Raw genomic sequence first — 17,033 nt, forward strand, 5'->3', positions numbered from 1 at the left:
TGTTTCTGCCGAGACCCCTTGCGTCGGGTGTTTCTGCCGAGAGCCCTTGCGTCGAGTGTTCCTGCCGAGAGACCTTGTGTCCAGTGTTTCTGCCGAGAGCCCTTGTGTCGAGTGTTTCTGCCGAGAGCCCTTGCGTCCACTGTTTCTGCCGAGACCCCTTGTGTCGGGTGTTTCTGCCGAGAGACCTTGCGTCGAGTGTTTCTGCCGAGAGACCTTGCGTCGAGTGTTTCTGCCGAGAGACCTTGCGTCCAGTGTTTCTGCCGAGACCCCTTGCGTCGGGTGTTTCTGCCGAGAGACCTTGCGTCTTGTGTTTCTGCCGAGAGCCCTTGCGTCGGGTGTTTCTGCCGAGAGACCTTGCGTCCAGTGTTTCTGCCGAGACCCCTTGCGTCGGGTGTTTCTGCCGAGAGACCTTGCGTCGAGTGTTTCTGCCGAGAGCCCTTGCGTCGGGTGTTTCTGCCGAGACCCCTTGCGTCGAGTGTTTCTGCCGAGAGCCCTTGCGTCGGGTGTTTCTGCCGAGAGCCCTTGTGTCGGGTGTTTCTGCCGAGAGCCCTTGTGCCCAGTGTTTCTGCCGAGAGCCCTTGTGTCCAGTGTTTCTGCCGAGAGTCCTTGTGTCGAATGTTTCTGCCGAGAGCCCTTGCGTCGGGTGTTTCTGCTGAGAGCCCTTGCGTCCAGTGTTTCTGCCGAGAGACCTTGTGTCCAGTGTTTCTGCCGAGAGACCTTGCGTCGGGTGTTTCTGCCGAGAGACCTTGTGTCGGGTGTTTCTGCCGAGACCCCTTGCGTCGGGTGTTTCTGCCGAGAGCCCTTGCGTCCAGTGTTTCTGCCGAGAGCCCTTGCGTCGGGTGTTTCTGCCGAGACCCCTTGCGTCGGGTGTTTCTGCCGAGAGCCCTTGCGTCGAGTGTTTCTGCCGAGAGCCCTTGTGTCGAGTGTTTCTGCCGAGACCCCTTGTGTCGGGTGTTTCTGCCGAGAGCCCTTGTGTCGAGTGTTTCTGCCGAGAGACCTTGTGTCGAGTGTTTCTGCCGAGAGCCCTTGTGTCGGGTGTTTCTGCCGAGAGCCCTTGTGTCGAGTGTTTCTGCCGAGAGACCTTGTGTCGAGTGTTTCTGCCGAGAGCCCTTGCGTCGGGTGTTTCTGCCGAGAGCCCTTGCGTCGAGTGTTTCTGCCGAGAGCCCTTGTGCCCAGTGTTTCTGCCGAGAGCCCTTGTGTCCAGTGTTTCTGCCGAGAGACCTTGTGTCGAGTGTTTCTGCCGAGAGCCCTTGCGTCGAGTGTTTCTGCCGAGAGCCCTTGTGTCGAGTGTTTCTGCCGAGAGACCTTGTGTCGAGTGTTTCTGCCGAGAGCCCTTGTGTCCAGTGTTTCTGCCGAGAGCCCTTGCGTCCAGTGTTTCTGCCGAGAGCCCTTGTGTCGAGTGTTTCTGCCGAGAGCCCTTGCGTCCAGTGTTTCTGCCGAGAGCCCTTGTGTCCAGTGTTTCTGCCGAGAGCCCTTGCGTCCAGTGTTTCTGCCGAGAGCCCTTGTGTCGAGTGTTTCTGCCGAGAGCCCTTGTGTCCAGTGTTTCTGCCATGAGCCCTTGCGTCGAGTGTTTCTGCCGAGAGCCCTTGTGTCGAGTGTTTCTGCCGAGAGCCCTTGCGTCGAGTGTTTCTGCCGAGAGCCCTTGTGTCGAGTGTTTCTGCCAAGAGACCTTGCGTCGAGTGTTTCTGCCGAGAGCCCTTGTGTCCAGTGTTTCTGCCGAGAGACCTTGTGTCGAGTGTTTCTGCCGAGAGCCCTTGTGTCGAGTGTTTCTGCCGAGAGCCCTTGCGTCGGGTGTTTCTGCCGAGAGACCTTGTGTCGAGTGTTTCTGCCGAGAGCCCTTGTGCCCAGTGTTTCTGCCGAGAGCCCTTGCGTCGAGTGTTTCTGCCGAGAGACCTTGTGTCGAGTGTTTCTGCCGAGAGACCTTGTGTCGAGTGTTTCTGCCGAGAGCCCTTGCGTCGAGTGTTTCTGCCGAGAGACCTTGCGTCGAGTGTTTCTGCCGAGAGACCTTGTGCCCAATGTTTCTGCCGAGAGCCCTTGTGTCGAGTGTTTCTGCCGAGAGCCCTTGCGTCGAGTGTTTCTGCCGAGAGACCTTGCGTCGAGTGTTTCTGCCGAGAGACCTTGTGCCCAGTGTTTCTGCCGAGAGACCTTGTGTCGAGTGTTTCTGCCGAGAGCCCTTGCGTCGAGTGTTTCTGCCGAGAGACCTTGCGTCGAGTGTTTCTGCCGAGAGACCTTGTGCCCAGTGTTTCTGCCGAGAGACCTTGTGTCGAGTGTTTCTGCCGAGAGCCCTTGCGTCGGGTGTTTCTGCCGAGAGACCTTGCGTCGGGTGTTTCTGCCGAGAGACCTTGCGTCGAGTGTTTCTGCCGAGAGACCTTGCGTCGTGTGTTTCTGCCGAGAGCCCTTGTGTCGAGTGTTTCTGCCGAGAGCCCTTGTGTCGGGTGTTTCTGCTGAGAGCCCTTGTGTCCAGTGTTTCTGCCGAGAGCCCTTGTGTCGAGTGTTTCTGCCGAGAGCCCTTGTGTCCAGTGTTTCTGCCGAGAGCCCTTGTGTCGGGTGTTTCTGCCGAGAGACCTTGTGTCGAGTGTTTCTGCCGAGAGCCCTTGTGTCGAGTGTTTCTGCCGAGAGACCTTGCGTCGAGTGTTTCTGCCGAGAGACCTTGTGTCGAGTGTTTCTGCCGAGAGACCTTGTGTCGAGTGTTTCTGCCGAGAGACCTTGTGTCGAGTGTTTCTGCCGAGAGACCTTGTGTCGAGTGTTTCTGCCGAGAGCCCTTGTGTCCAGTGTTTCTGCCGAGAGCCCTTGTGTCGGGTGTTTCTGCCGAGAGACCTTGTGTCGAGTGTTTCTGCCGAGAGCCCTTGTGTCGAGTGTTTCTGCCGAGAGACCTTGCGTCGAGTGTTTCTGCCGAGAGACCTTGTGTCGAGTGTTTCTGCCGAGAGACCTTGTGTCGAGTGTTTCTGCCGAGAGACCTTGTGTCGAGTGTTTCTGCCGAGAGACCTTGCGTCGAGTGTTTCTGCCGAGAGACCTTGCGTCGAGTGTTTCTGCCGAGAGCCCTTGCGTCGGGTGTTTCTGCCGAGAGCCCTTGCGTCGAGTGTTTCTGCCGAGAGCCCTTGTGTCGAGTGTTTCTGCCGAGAGACCTTGCGTCGAGTGTTTCTGCCGAGAGACCTTGCGTTGAGTGTTTCTGCCGAGAGCCCTTGCGTCGGGTGTTTCTGCCATGAGCCCTTGTGTCGAGTGTTTCTGCCGAGAGCCCTTGCACTTTTTTTCTGCCGAGAGCCCTTGTGTGAGATTTTCGCTATGGTGGACAGTGCTGCAATGATTGCAGAAAAATATTTCTATTTTATATAGGCTGTGTATTTATCATATATTCTTGCTTTTACTATACTGTTTTACTATATTGTACTGTTATTTTATGTTTTATGTGTTATTCGGCAAGATTTGGTAGGTTATTTTTTGGGTCTGCGAACGCTCACAAATTTTTCCCATATAAATAAATAGTAATTGTTTCTTCACTTTACGACATTTTGGCCTATGAACCGTATTGTAAGAATGCTCTACTTTCAGGTAGTGGAGCAAACCTGTAGGTAAGAAGTTTTCCTGTTTCTGGTCATATGTGAAAATTTTGGTGAAGTAATTTTAATCATCAGCCCAAGAAGTGTATCAATAAAATTGAAATTCTTATATGAACTGTAAATCATTATAATTTCTTTTAAATGATCTGCAATTCTAATGTGTGTAAATATATGTACAAAGACGGTCTGAATGTAGATTAAAGTTGTAGTATAATGACTACTTCTAATCTTTTACGATCTATAGCCTGGAATACTGATTTATTACTTTGATGTATTCGGTGTAAAATAAATAATACTGAGCCAGGTGGCCCTTGTCTTTAGCTAGTGAGTGATATTATGGGAAACCGCAGGTTGTTTGCTATTTGCTGATACTTGATTTATTCTGTTCAGAGATACAACGTGAAATAGGCCCTTCTGGCTCTTTGAGCTGCTCCACCAGCAACCCCTGACAACCCTGATTTAACCCTAACCTACCTGCAGGACCTTTGACAATGAGCAATTAAACCAGCTGATACATCTTTGGACTGTGTAAGGCAATCAGCGTACCTGGAGAAAACCTGGAGAAAACCCATTTATTCCATGGGGCAAATATACATACAGAGGACACCAAGGTTGAACTCCAAACTCCAACTCCCCAAACTGTAACAACGTTGCACTATTCTCTACGCTACCATGGTGCCCCATTAAAATAGTGCAAATGTAGGTGTTAAATGTAGTAACAATTCCCATAACTAAGTCCCTCTTCCAACACCAGCTGTACAACTGTGTCATTGACCTCTTGTGCAAATGCACCTCAAGAAAACCCATGCATTCCTTGGGGAATGCCCTGACAGAATGGCGCTGGAATTGAACTCTGAACTCCAGAAAATCCTGAGCTGTAAAAGACCATTAAACAGTGTTTTCAGACTGAAAACAAACCTGTGCTGCAGCAGTGAAAGCACCAAGTCCTACCAGGGAAAACACTTCTGCCTGTGTATGGTCAAACATGATAGTCAGAATAGCTGGAAGTTGAATGGTGGTCCTCCTCCACCTTCTAACTTGCCATTTGAGTTCCATACCGAGGGATGGGCTGGAGAGACTTTACTTGCAGCCCATCTGCTTTTCTCTAGGGCTGGCTGGCATAAGAACCAGAAATCAATCCATTTAAAAAGGAGTTAAACTTAAACAAGGCTTGCGTGGGTAGCTAGTTTATTTAATTTTAAAGTTTTAATTATTTACTGGTATATTGAAGTATTTAATTAACATTAGTTAAATACTTCTGTTGAACAGTGTTTGATTGCATTGCTATTAGTAATCTAAAAACAAATACAAAATTCATTAATAATGGGGTACAATCAAAGATGTTAAAGTCTTCTGGGGAAGCACTTTTGTATTTAATGCTTGAAGCCTTCTTGTGCCTTGCATTGGTCTCCCAGGTATTGGGGCTGTATCTGCTCTGTGTATCCTGAAATATTTAGTGCAGGCAGGTACTTATATCAAGCTGAGATTTTGGTCAACAAATTATCTGACCCTTTATTTAAAGATCATGGTATTTTTGTAGGCCAGCCAAAGGGAGCAGAACAGTTAATATATTGTACCTGGTTGGTGATGTTTTAGCAGACCTGACAAAGTTGGTCAGTCTTTGAAGTACATGGTGAGCAGGGAGAGAGGAGGTAAAAAGAAATCTAAAGTAGGTAGGAAGACACATGAAGTGTTAAAGAGGAGTGATAGTGGTCATAATGGCAAAGGTAAAGAAGCGAGAGACTGGTTTGATTACGTTTCTGAGAGGCAGGATTTTAACCAGAAATTACCAAAGGAGTATTACTGTGAATGCTGAAAACATTAATTATTCCCCATTTCTCTATTCCCAAAGATGCTACCTGACATAGAATATAGAACAGTACAGCACAGGACAGGCCCTTCAGCCCACAATTTTTGTGCCGAATCAGCTAAAAAGTAAATCAAAAACCCCAAAAATAAATCCCTCTTATTACACAAAGTCCATATCCCTCCATCTTCCTCATATTCATGTGCCTAGCTAAACGTCTCTTAAAAGCTTCTAATATATTTTGCCTCTACTACCATACCAGGCGTGTATTCCAGCCATTCACTACTCTCTGAGTAGAAAAACCTTGCCCCCATATCCCAGTTGAACCTAACCCCCCCCCCACCTTTAATGCATGCCCTCTAGTATTAGACACTTCTCCCTGGGGGAAAAAGATATTCACTGTCTACTCTATGCCTCTCATAACCTTAAACCTCTATTAGATCGCCCTTCAGTCTCTGCTGCTCTGAAGAAAACAAACTAAGTTTGTCCAGTTTTGCATGATAGCACATGCCCTCTAAACCAGGCAGCATCCTGGTAAACCTCTTTTGCACCCTCTCCAAAGCCTCAACATCCATCCTATAGTGGGGCGACCAGAACTGTATGCAATACTCCAGATCTGGCCTGATTAGAGTTTTATAAAGTTGCAATATAACCTCTTGACTTTTGCACTCAGTGACTGTACTAATAAAAACAAACATTCCATGAGCTTTTTTTTTAACCATTTTATTGACTTGTGTAGTCACTTTCATGGATTGATGAACTTGGATCCCAAGATCTCTCTGTTCAGCAACACTGTGAAGGGTCTTGCCCTTAACAGTGTACTGTATCCTTGCATTTGCCCTACCGAGGTGCAACACCTCACATTTATCTGGGTTAAACTCCATCTGCCAGCTCTCTACTCATATCTCCAAGTGATCTATATCATGCTGTATTCTTTGTCTGCCTTCCATGCTATCCACAAACTTGCTAAACTTACTAAGACCTAGAAAGTATCTATGACATTTTCTATTTAATTTCAGATTTCAGAATCGATATTATTATCTTAATTTTGTACGTTTCATTTTACTAAATATCCACTACATTGATTCTTTATAAATACCTTCAAGATGCCTTGTTAACTACTTCTTTCTGATGTATAAACTCTGAAATATGCCAGGCTTAGTCTGATGTTTTAAAATTTGGATCTGAGCTCAAACAGACAATGCAAATATAGTACTCTGGGCAGTGGGTTTGTGGTTCTAATGTCAGTCATCCCTGGTGCAGAGCTGAAGAGTGGCTGTGTGTAAAAGTACATCCAATATTAGTAGGCTCGTAGCAGCAACTTATTTCAAAAAAACATTAAAACTATGTGAAAGAAAATATAGCAAACTTCTACCCATGAAAGAAGAACAATTCAGGCTTTAATGACCTACAAGTTGATATTTTATATCTGTTAGAAAATACTTTTCCTACTGTCTTGACATGGATAAATCTTGTAAGTGTTACTTCTCCACAGAAACCTACTGGAAGTTAGCTACTAAGGTTAATATTGACTTTGATGCCACACAACATTTTTATTAAGGAAACAGTTTTTCACAATAAGTTCCCTGTGCACTATAAATTGTTTGTTTTCTCATATAGTTCCTCACATGGTTCCGCCTCAAATAGAATTGGAAAAATGACAGTTAAACTTTTTCCGGGAATACCTTTTGGGTGGCAAGGTAGTGTAACAGTTAGCATAATGTAATTATAGTGCCAGCGGCCCGAGTTTAATTCTGCTGCTAGTTGTAAAGAGTTTGTACATTTTCTGTATGACAACGTGGCTTTCCTCCTGGTGCTCTGTATTTCTCCTAAATTCTAAAGGTATACAGGATAGGAGGTTAATTGATCATGTGGGTGTAGTTCACGGCACAGGCTTGTGAGGAAAGCCCTTTTACCATGTTGTATCTCATAGAAAGGATAAAATAAGTGTTACTCACATGGAAGTCTATTGAAGTTTTGGAGAAATCAACATCTGCATCCTGGGACTAATATTGTATACTTTATAAGTGTCAGTGGATTTTGTATGCAGTTTGTGTTTTGAAGTCTTAATTTATAAGGACCTTTAACTCTTCCCTTCAGGTCTTCACATGCTAAAACAAAGGCTGAAGCAGCAGATCACGCTTCCCTTGCTGCAAACAATGAATCCAGTATTGCAAGGGCAATTGCCAGGGAGCTCTCTCCAACATTTTACCAACCAGGTACATTTTACTATTCATAATTATGTGAAATTTTCAGTTAAAAACTAGTACATTCTTTAATAAGGGGATAGTTAAATCAGCACATTGAGTAACTTTGCTGTAATTTGGAGGATCGAATGTCCTGTTCTCAGACCATGGCAACTTAAATTCCTTTACAAAGAACATGCAGTATTTATATAAAAGTTGATCTAACAAAACACCTTCTCCCAGTGAAATATCAGTTACATTAAATTAGAAGAGGAATTGTAGTTCTGTGTCAAATAAAATTTACAATTAAAAGGTCTGCTCAGAATAAACCTGTCTCTACAATATCTTAATGAATTTTTATGGAGTAATTCACTTAGAGTAAGTGTATGTGTGCATGGGGTAGGTATGGGAAGTGTGGTACTGGTGACAGGATCAGTGGAGGGAGAAGAACAGATGCGTAGATTTTCTCTGGGACATCACAAAGTATGAGTTTCCAGTCAAAAGTTATATGTTGTGATTTTCTGCTGTTTTTTTGCACAATAGCTTATCACGTATAAAGAGATATATTTTTAGTGTGAGAAGAAATCTGCTGAATGTATTTGACTCTGGGGTTGGGGAAAGATAGAAAGTTGGCTAAAAGTGAGGGTCTGGTTTCATGCAGGTAAGTTTCTTGGATTTTGAAAATATGTTATCTACTAGCTTATAATCATCTCAAAAGCATTTACTTCACTGATCAATAACTGGTTGTCTAAAATTCCTAAGGCTCTGGAATCATGGCCTGTTATAATATATAAATACAAATATTAAAATGAAGGCACCATTGAGCACATCTATATGGATTACTGTCGCAGGAAAGCATCATCCATCATCAGGGTTCTCCCACCACCCAGGTCATGCTCCCTTCTCGCTGTTGTTCTCAGGAAAAAGGACCAGGAAACTCAGGACTCACACCACCAGGTTCAAGAACAGTTATTACCCCTCAACTGTTAGGCTCTTGAACCAGTGGGGCAACTGCACTCAACTTCATGTGTCCCATCACTGAATTGTTCCCATAACCTATGGAACACACACAAAACACTGGAGGAACTCAGCTGGCCATACAGCGCCTATGGAAAAGAGTAAGCAGGTGCTGCTGAAGGATCTCAGCCTGAAACATTGACTGTACTCTTTTCAATAGATGCTACCTAGACTGAATTTTATATGTGTTGTTTGGATTTCCAGCATCAGCAGATTTTCTATAGATTCACTTTCAAAGGCTCAAGGACAGTTTTTGATATATATAGCTTGCTTGCTTGCTTATTTATTTATTTATTTATCTATCTATCTATCTATCTATCTATCTATCTATCTATCTATCTATCTATCTATCTATCTATTTCTGTATGTATGTATGTATTTATGTATTTAGCCAGTCAGTCAGTCAGTCAGTCATTTTTTTCTTCTTTGATATTTGTAGTTTGTTGTCTTTTACTGGTTACTTGTCCATCCTGTTGGGTTTTGTCTTTCATTGATTCTATTACGGTTCTTGGATTTACTGAGTATGTCTTCAAGAAAACAGATCTCAGGTTTGCATTTGGTGACAGAGATATACTATGTTTATAAATTTACTTTGAACTTTGAAGCCTTTTTCAGAAAAAGATTTCTATGACAAATCCTCATTGAAAAATGTTGCTTGCTCTCACAGTAACTCTTCTGCCCATACCCAACTCACCTTTATCCAGTAAAATCAAAAATTGATAGTTGTTTTATAATGTTGCAGCTTTTGACAATAGACATCTTTAGACATGGGTGTGGGTAGTCTGGCATACATCACATAAAAGCAAGGATGTAATGTTGTGGTTTTATAAGGCATTGATGAGATTGCAGTTCCATCAGCTGGGTGTGAGCAGTTGTGGGCCCCTTATCTAAAAAAGGTTATGTTGGCATTGGAGAGAGTCCAGAAGAGTTCATGAGAGTTATCCCGAGAATGAAAGGGTTAGCATATGAGGAGTGTTTGATGGATCTGGGCCTGTACTCACTGGAGTTTAGAAGAATGAGGAAATATCATTGAAATGTATCAAATATTGAAAAGTATCAACTTTTGAAAGGCCTAGAGTAGACATTGAGAGAATGCTTCCTATATTAATGAGTCTAGGACCAGAGCGCACAGCCTTAGAATACAAGAATATCCCTTTAGAACATAATATTCCTTTAGCCAAAAGCTGGTGAAACTGTGGCATTCATTGGCGCAGACAGCTGTGGAGGCTATATATTTAAAGTGAAGATTGATAGGTTCTGATTAGTAAGGGCATCACAGAATATGGGGATAACGTAGGAGAATAGGTTTGAGAGAAATAATATATCAGCCATATTGGACTAGTGGAGCAAACTCTATGGGCCAATTGGCCTAATTCTGCCAGTGTGTCTTAAGGTCTTATGTTGAGTCTAAAATCTGATATCCCTGGCTACATAAACTTACTGCAACCGCACAACTCAGGTTCAGCTAGAATACTTGCCGCCTTATTTTATAAAATTAAACCCTGTACTTTTATTTAATTTTTCCATTCAGATCTACAACCCTAAGAGCACTATCCATTGTTGAATACCCATTGAATTGTGCAAGCACACAAGTATCACAAAATGATTTGTATTAAAGAAGACCAATTGTCCTTTTAAGTGTGTACCAATTCATGTAAGAGCTTACCAGCAAGTACCAGAACACTGACTTTCCCATGCGTCTGCAGCTTCGTTCCTATGCAGTTCCCTTTTGAATCCTACAATTGGCTCTGCTGTACTATTACTCCTGGCAAAATGTTCTAGATCATATCTATTTTGTTGCAAGACAAGGGTTAGTTACTGGCTTACTTATTTCTGGTTGCTGCTATAATTTTAGAATGTTCCATCAGGATAATTCTGCAATGATTAAATACTTCCCTTACTGATGTCTTCTAACATTCATGAGGGAGGTCATCACTGGAATCATTTTGGTTTGAAGTCTCTTTGTCTGAGCTGGTGAATAGTTTAAAATCTGCTCTAAATCTGTACTCTTTCGAATAATGCCGCTGGTTGCTGAGTTTTCTCAGCATGTTCTGTTTCTGCTCAGCCTGCATCAATTCAGAGCTATTCTGATACAATAGAGAAATCATATTTATTTGCTGACTGATTCTGATATCGGCCAACCATGGAGACACACCATTGTGTACAGCTGAATGTGTCTCAGGATTTGCCATGATATACCGCAAGCTACTGGTTATAAGAGAAATAGACCTATTACCATAATCACCACAGGTGAGATAAGGAAGGAAGCCTGTATCCTAGGCTTCTGTGCTGGCTGTATGTGAAGATTTGATTCAAGTAGCATACTTTATTAAATAAACAACAAACACAGATACAAATACTCCAATCCATTTCAATACATTGAAAGATGTGCAGCAATTAAAGTTGACAGTGAATGACAATCTCTAGCCAACTTGTTCCATTTTCAGTAAGTTAGCAGCTGTTGTAATGAGGTTAGATTGTTTAATCCAATTTGGATAACTCTCACATTGACTGCGTTATGTATTTATGACTGGCAAATGTGAATCCTGGGCACGCAGCCATTTGAAATAGAGCTGCCTTTGCACTCTGTGCCAGTTTTGGTTTCCATGTCAGTTGATGGGGAAACCTGACCAGACCAAAGATTTGTGATTAACATCTCAGCTTAGCCAGTAAAAACAATCACATATTCAAGAGAATCCTTCATACCACATGCTTCTGCCTGCCATTCATGATAAGAGTAATGCTCTTTCATTTCAAGACGTACAAAAAAGCTGGATGAACTCAGCAGGTTGGGCAGCATCCATTGAAAGAAGCAGTCAACGTTTCGGGTCGAGACCCTTCATCAGGACTAAAGAAGGATGGGGCAGGGGCCCTATAAAGATGGTGGGGGGAGGGTGGAAAACCAGTCAGAGGAAAGATCAAGGGGTGTGGGAGGGGAAGCAGGGAGGGGAGAGGCAGGAGAGGCGAAGAAGGAATTAAGCGGAAAGCACAATGGGTAGTAGAAGAAGGCAGAGTCATGAGAGGTAGTAGGCAGCTAGAAAAGGAGACAGAGTGAAAGTGGGATGGGGAAGGGAGAGGGAAGGAATTATCGGAAGTTGGAGAATTCGATGTTCATACCAAGGGGCTGGAGACTACCCAGACGTAATATGAGATGTTGCTCCTCCAACTGAAGTTTGGCCTCATCATGGCAGTAGAGGAGGCCATGTATGGACATATCCGAATGGGAATGTGAAGGAGAGTTGAAGTGAGAGGCAACCGGGAGATCCTGTCTGTTGTGACGGACGGTGTAGGTGCTCGACGAAGCGGTCCCCTAATCTGCATCAGGTCTCACCGATGGAGGGGAAGCCACACCGGGAGCACCAGATGCAATAGATGACCGTAACAGACTCACAAGTGAAGTATCTGCAGTGAACTTTGTGTATGCTGTTTCATTTGGTTCTAATGCATCAGTATTCTTGTATGGTTGAATGACAATTAAACTTGAACTTGATATAACATGTGATTATATAAATCTTGTTACTCTAATTTTGTTTGTTAAAATGGACGAGTATTTTACTGTGTTTACATGTTGAAGCAGTACACTGAGAGATGCAATTATGTATGATTTTGTGCAATAGAACTGGCCTTGTCTTCACATGAGTGCTGAGGATCAGGTGGAAAACACCTCCCTCTGATGACAGTGGAGTATTTTGACCGGAGGCAGCTTGGGTCTAGACTCTTTAAAGGTCCTAGTGAAAAGGCATGCAATTTCTCTAGAGCAGTAAAGTTGATGCTTGCCATTGGGAACTGTGTGTCATTCTGAAGGCCATGAGGATGCTCTATGTACAGCTACGACTGTGGGATCCAAAAGCAGAGAGGTCCCAGCTGGGTACAGATATACATTGGAACTGACAACCTTCCACAGTGGGGTACATGAACCACGGTAGAGTCCTAGTGCTTCTGCTTACCCCAGAAGAAATTTGCAAGTTTCCTTCAAACATTGGCAGCAAAAGTAGAGTCTGGGACCATAATGAACATAGCACAGCATGGAGGTCACCAATTGGTTGATAAGTAGTAGTTGGCTTCTTCAGGGAAGCTCTCTGAGCACCCCTTATCAGTGTGGTGCAGTGCAATGTTAAAGTTACCTCAGAACAACTAGCTGGCACTACTCATTGGGAGTCAACAGTCAGCTTGACAAACACAAACAATAGAGATCCTGAAAAACATTAATTAAAAATTAAACCAGGTAACTAAATACAATTTTGGATACTTAAATCAATTTATATCAAATATAAAGCTCTGCTTGCCTTTTTCCAGGCAGCTGATTTCTTCCATTAATTTTCATTGGCATCACACTAATACACCAGATTTAAATCAGCGCAGGCTCTGTGGATTGCTGTCAGCCAGAAACTTGAGAATTCTGAAAGTTCACAATGTCTCACTGGATACCAGGAGGATGCACTCATGCAGCACAACAGCAGTAAAAAGTACCAACACCAGTCTAAACCCACATTCCTGCTGAATTTCAAAAATCTAGTTCAGTCCCAACAATCGTCTACTCGAAGACCTCAGCAGTTTGAGCAGCATTGGTGGGAAGAAAGAAGTTGTTCTCATTCTCCCCTTGTTTATTTATCTGAATCCAGCTATGGTAGCACTTAAGGTTCTTACGTATTTCCCTCCAGTCCATCTCTATCATTTTCCCCTCGCAATTTGCTCCATCCATTATTGTTTTTTCTTTATCCTCTCCCTCTCTCTCTCCCCTCTCTCCTCTATCTATCAATCACCTGTCGCAATCATCCAACTCCACCCCTGCAAAGACAAAGGAGATGGTTATTGACTTTAGGAGAACTTGCACCACTCGCAGTCCCTTTTACATCGGCTGCACATTAGTGGAAATTGCAAGCAGTTTCGAACTCCTGACTGAACACATCACACACAACCTCTCATAATCCCAGAACACATCCAACACAGTCAAGAAAACTCAGCAGTGCCTCTAGTTTTTTGAGGAGGCTGAAGAGAGCTGGACTTTACACATCCAAACTCACTTCATAAAGAAGGCAAAAATGGAACACAAAGGTAAGTTAGCCAGTAATATCAAAGAGAATACCAAAAGTTTTTTCAGATATATAAAGAGAAAAAGAGAGATTATAGTAGGTATCAGACCATCGGAAAATGGTGTTGGAGAGGTAGTAATGTGCGACAAGGAAATGGCAGATGAACTGATGAAGTATTATTGCATCAGCCTTCACTGTGGAAGACACTAGCAGTATGTCAGAAGCATGAGAGTGTCAGGAGACAGAAATGAGTGAAGTTGCCATTACTAGTGTGAAGGTGCTGGGAAACTGAAATGTTTGAAGTTAGATAAATCACCTGGACCAGATGGTCTACACCCCAGGATTTTGAAATGGGTGGCTGAGTTAGGTGGTGAAAGCATTAGTAATAACCTTTCAAGAATCAAAAGATTCTGTCATAGTTTCAGAAGAGGACTGGAAAATTGCAAATGGCACTTCACTCTTCAAGAAGGGCAGAGGAAAGGAAATTATAGTTCAAGAAGTCTAACCTCAGTGGTTAGGAAGATCTTGGAGTCACGATAGATAGATAACTTTATTGATAGGAAAGGAAATTACAGCATCACTGTGGTATTACATGTGCATAGATATACCAATATTAGAAGAGAAGAAATAAGAATAATAAATAAGTTACCTTACTTTTGCTTAATTCATACACTGGGGTGCTCTGTTCATTTACCTGATGAAATAACTGTAGCCTTTGACTTGGAACTTTTGTACATCTTATTTTGCACTTGGCCAAAGATTACAAGATTTACAACCTCACACTAATAAGATGGCAGTGCATGAATTACCATAATATTATACAGTAAAGGTACACATTCACACCATCCAGATAAGAAGTGATGGTAGTTTTGCGCAGTATTACACGGGATGTCTGTGATAACAGGGTGTGATATCAGAACTAAACAGAGTTTAAACAGAGGTTAAAACAATCTAACGGGGGGGGGGGGTGTCATCACTTCCCTGACTATAGGTTGACTTATAAAGTCTACTGACTGAGGGTAAGAATGATCTCACAAAGAGCTCTTTGGAGCAGCACAACTGTCTTAGTTTATCACTGAAACCTCTTCTCTGTTCAGCCAAGGTGGCATGCAGAGTGTGTGAGACATTGTCCAGAATTCCCAGGATTTTTTGAAGGGTTCTTTGTTCTACCACAACCTCCAGTATGTCCATTTTGACTCCTATAACAGAGACAGCATTTCTAATCAGATTATTGAGGATGTTGGCATTATCCATGTTGATGCCATTGCCCCAGCACACCACTGCATAGAAAATTGTACTGGTGACAACAGACTGGTAGAATATTTGAAGGAGAGGTCTGCATACTACGATGGATCTCAGTCTCCTCAGGAAGTAGATGTGACTCTAGCCCTTCTTGTACACGGTCTCTGTGTTGTTGTTCCACTCAAGCCTGTGTCCAATTGCACCCCCAGGCATTTGTAGGACCTTACCACATTGACGTCTTCACCATCAATAGTAATCAATATCATCCTTAACAGGAGTTAATTTTAAGGATGATGTTTCAGAGTACTTGGAGGCACATGATAAAATAGGCCAAGATTTTCCTTAAGGGAAAATCTTGTCTGACAAATCTATTGCAATTCTTGAAGAAATAACAAGCGGGGTAGACAAAGGAGAATTGGTGGATGCTATATACTTGGATTTTTAGAAGGCCTTTGACAAAGTGCACACATGAGGCTGCTAAACAAGATCAGAGCTCATGGTATTACAGGAAAAATACTGGAAAAAGAAAAAAAAAGAAAAAAAATTTTGAAATTGATGGCTCTGTGGCCAAGTTTATGGACAATATACAAATAGGAGAAGGGGCAAATATTGTTAAAGAAGCAGAGAGGCAACAGAAGGATTTAGACAGATGAGGGGAGTGGGCAAAGAAGTGGCAGATGGAATACAGTGTTGGGAAGTGTAGCATCATGCAGTTTGGAAGAAGAAATAAAGGCATAAACTATTTTCTAAATGGATAGAATGTTCAAAAATGTGAGGTGCAGAGGGACTTGGGAATCCTCATGCAGGATTCATTAAAGGTTAATTTGCAGGTTGTGTTGGTGATGAGGAAAGCAAATATGATGTTAGCATTCATTTTGAGAGGACCAAAATATAAAAGTAAGGATGTCATGTTGAAACTTTATAAAGCACCATTGAGGCCTCATTTAGAGCATTATGAGCAGTGTTTGGTCCTTTATTAAAGGGTATCTGATATTGGAGAGGGTTCAAAGGATATTTGCAAAAATTATTTCAGGATTGAAAGGCTTGTCATATGAGGAGTGTTTGATTGCTCTCAGCCTGTACTCACTGGAATTCAGAAGAATGAGGGTGGGTATCTCATTGAAACCTATTAGATATTGAAAGGCCTTGATAGAGTGGATGTGGAGAGGATCTCCATGTGTGTAGGACCCGAGGGCACAGCCTCAGAATAGAGGGACGACCTTTCTGTACAGGGATGAGGAGGGATTTCTTTAGCCAGAGAGTGACGAATCTGTGGAATTCATTACCACAGGTGACTGACATCAAGTCATTGGACATACTTAAGGCAGAGGTTGATAGGTTCTTGATTAGTCAGGGCATGGAGAAGGCAAGAGATTGGAGCTTAGAGGGAAATAGATCAGCCATGATGAAATGGTGGAGCAGACTCGATGGGCCAAATGGCCTAATTCTTTTCCTATATCTTGTGGTCTTATGGTCATTCTACAAATGTGCAGTGGAGAGCATTCTAACAAGCTGCATCACTATTTGGTAGAGAAACTGCACTGCTGCATACAGAAAGGCTCTACAACGGACAGTCAAAACTGCCGAACGCATCACTGGCACCAGCCTCCCTGCCATTAAGGACATATGTACAGAAAATGCTGAAAAAAGGCCAGTAGCACACATGATCCCACACATCCTGCTCAGTGACTGCATGTCCCGCTCCCTTCAGGGAGGAGGCTATGTATCATCCACACCGGGACCACCAAACTCAAAAACAGTTATGTTTCCCAAGCAGTAAAGCTGATCGACATCTCCATCTGTTAACTCCACCAATACTTTATTACTTCCCTTCAGTCACCTTATGTACAGCCTAATGTCACTTACGGACATACAATTAATCTATGTACATGAATTACTTTAAGTATTTATATTTATTGTGTCTTTATTATAATAATTATTGTGTTCTTTATTTTTGTTGGTTTTTTGTGATGCTTCAGATCTGGAGTAACAATTATTTTGTACAGGAAACTCTTGTGTACAGGAAATGACATTAAACAATTGTGAATCTGGAATCTTCTTTGCAGCTTGAATCAGTCTGGCCACTCTCACTTGACCTCTCTCATTAACAAGGCCTTTTTACCTACAGAAATGTCACTCACTGGAATTTCTGTTTTGTTTTTCGCACTACTCTCTATAAACTCTAGAGACT

At 43.0% G+C, this 17,033-nt stretch overlaps 1 protein-coding gene across 2 annotated transcripts in view; it reads left to right on the forward strand.

Moving 5' to 3' along the window:
- The window catches only part of jph2 (junctophilin 2), a 165,672-nt gene that overhangs the window by 125,334 nt on the left and 23,305 nt on the right, over positions 1–17,033 (forward strand). The window contains exon 3 of one of the 2 annotated variants that reach the window (XM_059980571.1): positions 7,465–7,583. The exons of the other annotated variant lie outside the window; for it this stretch is intronic. Coding sequence (XP_059836554.1) covers positions 7,465–7,583 — 119 coding nt within the window. The remainder of the gene's footprint in view (positions 1–7,464; positions 7,584–17,033) is intronic. 2 annotated transcript variants of the gene reach the window in all.

The sequence above is a fragment of the Hypanus sabinus genome, chromosome 9 (assembly GCF_030144855.1).
Source record: "Hypanus sabinus isolate sHypSab1 chromosome 9, sHypSab1.hap1, whole genome shotgun sequence".
NCBI lineage: Eukaryota > Metazoa > Chordata > Chondrichthyes > Myliobatiformes > Dasyatidae > Hypanus > Hypanus sabinus.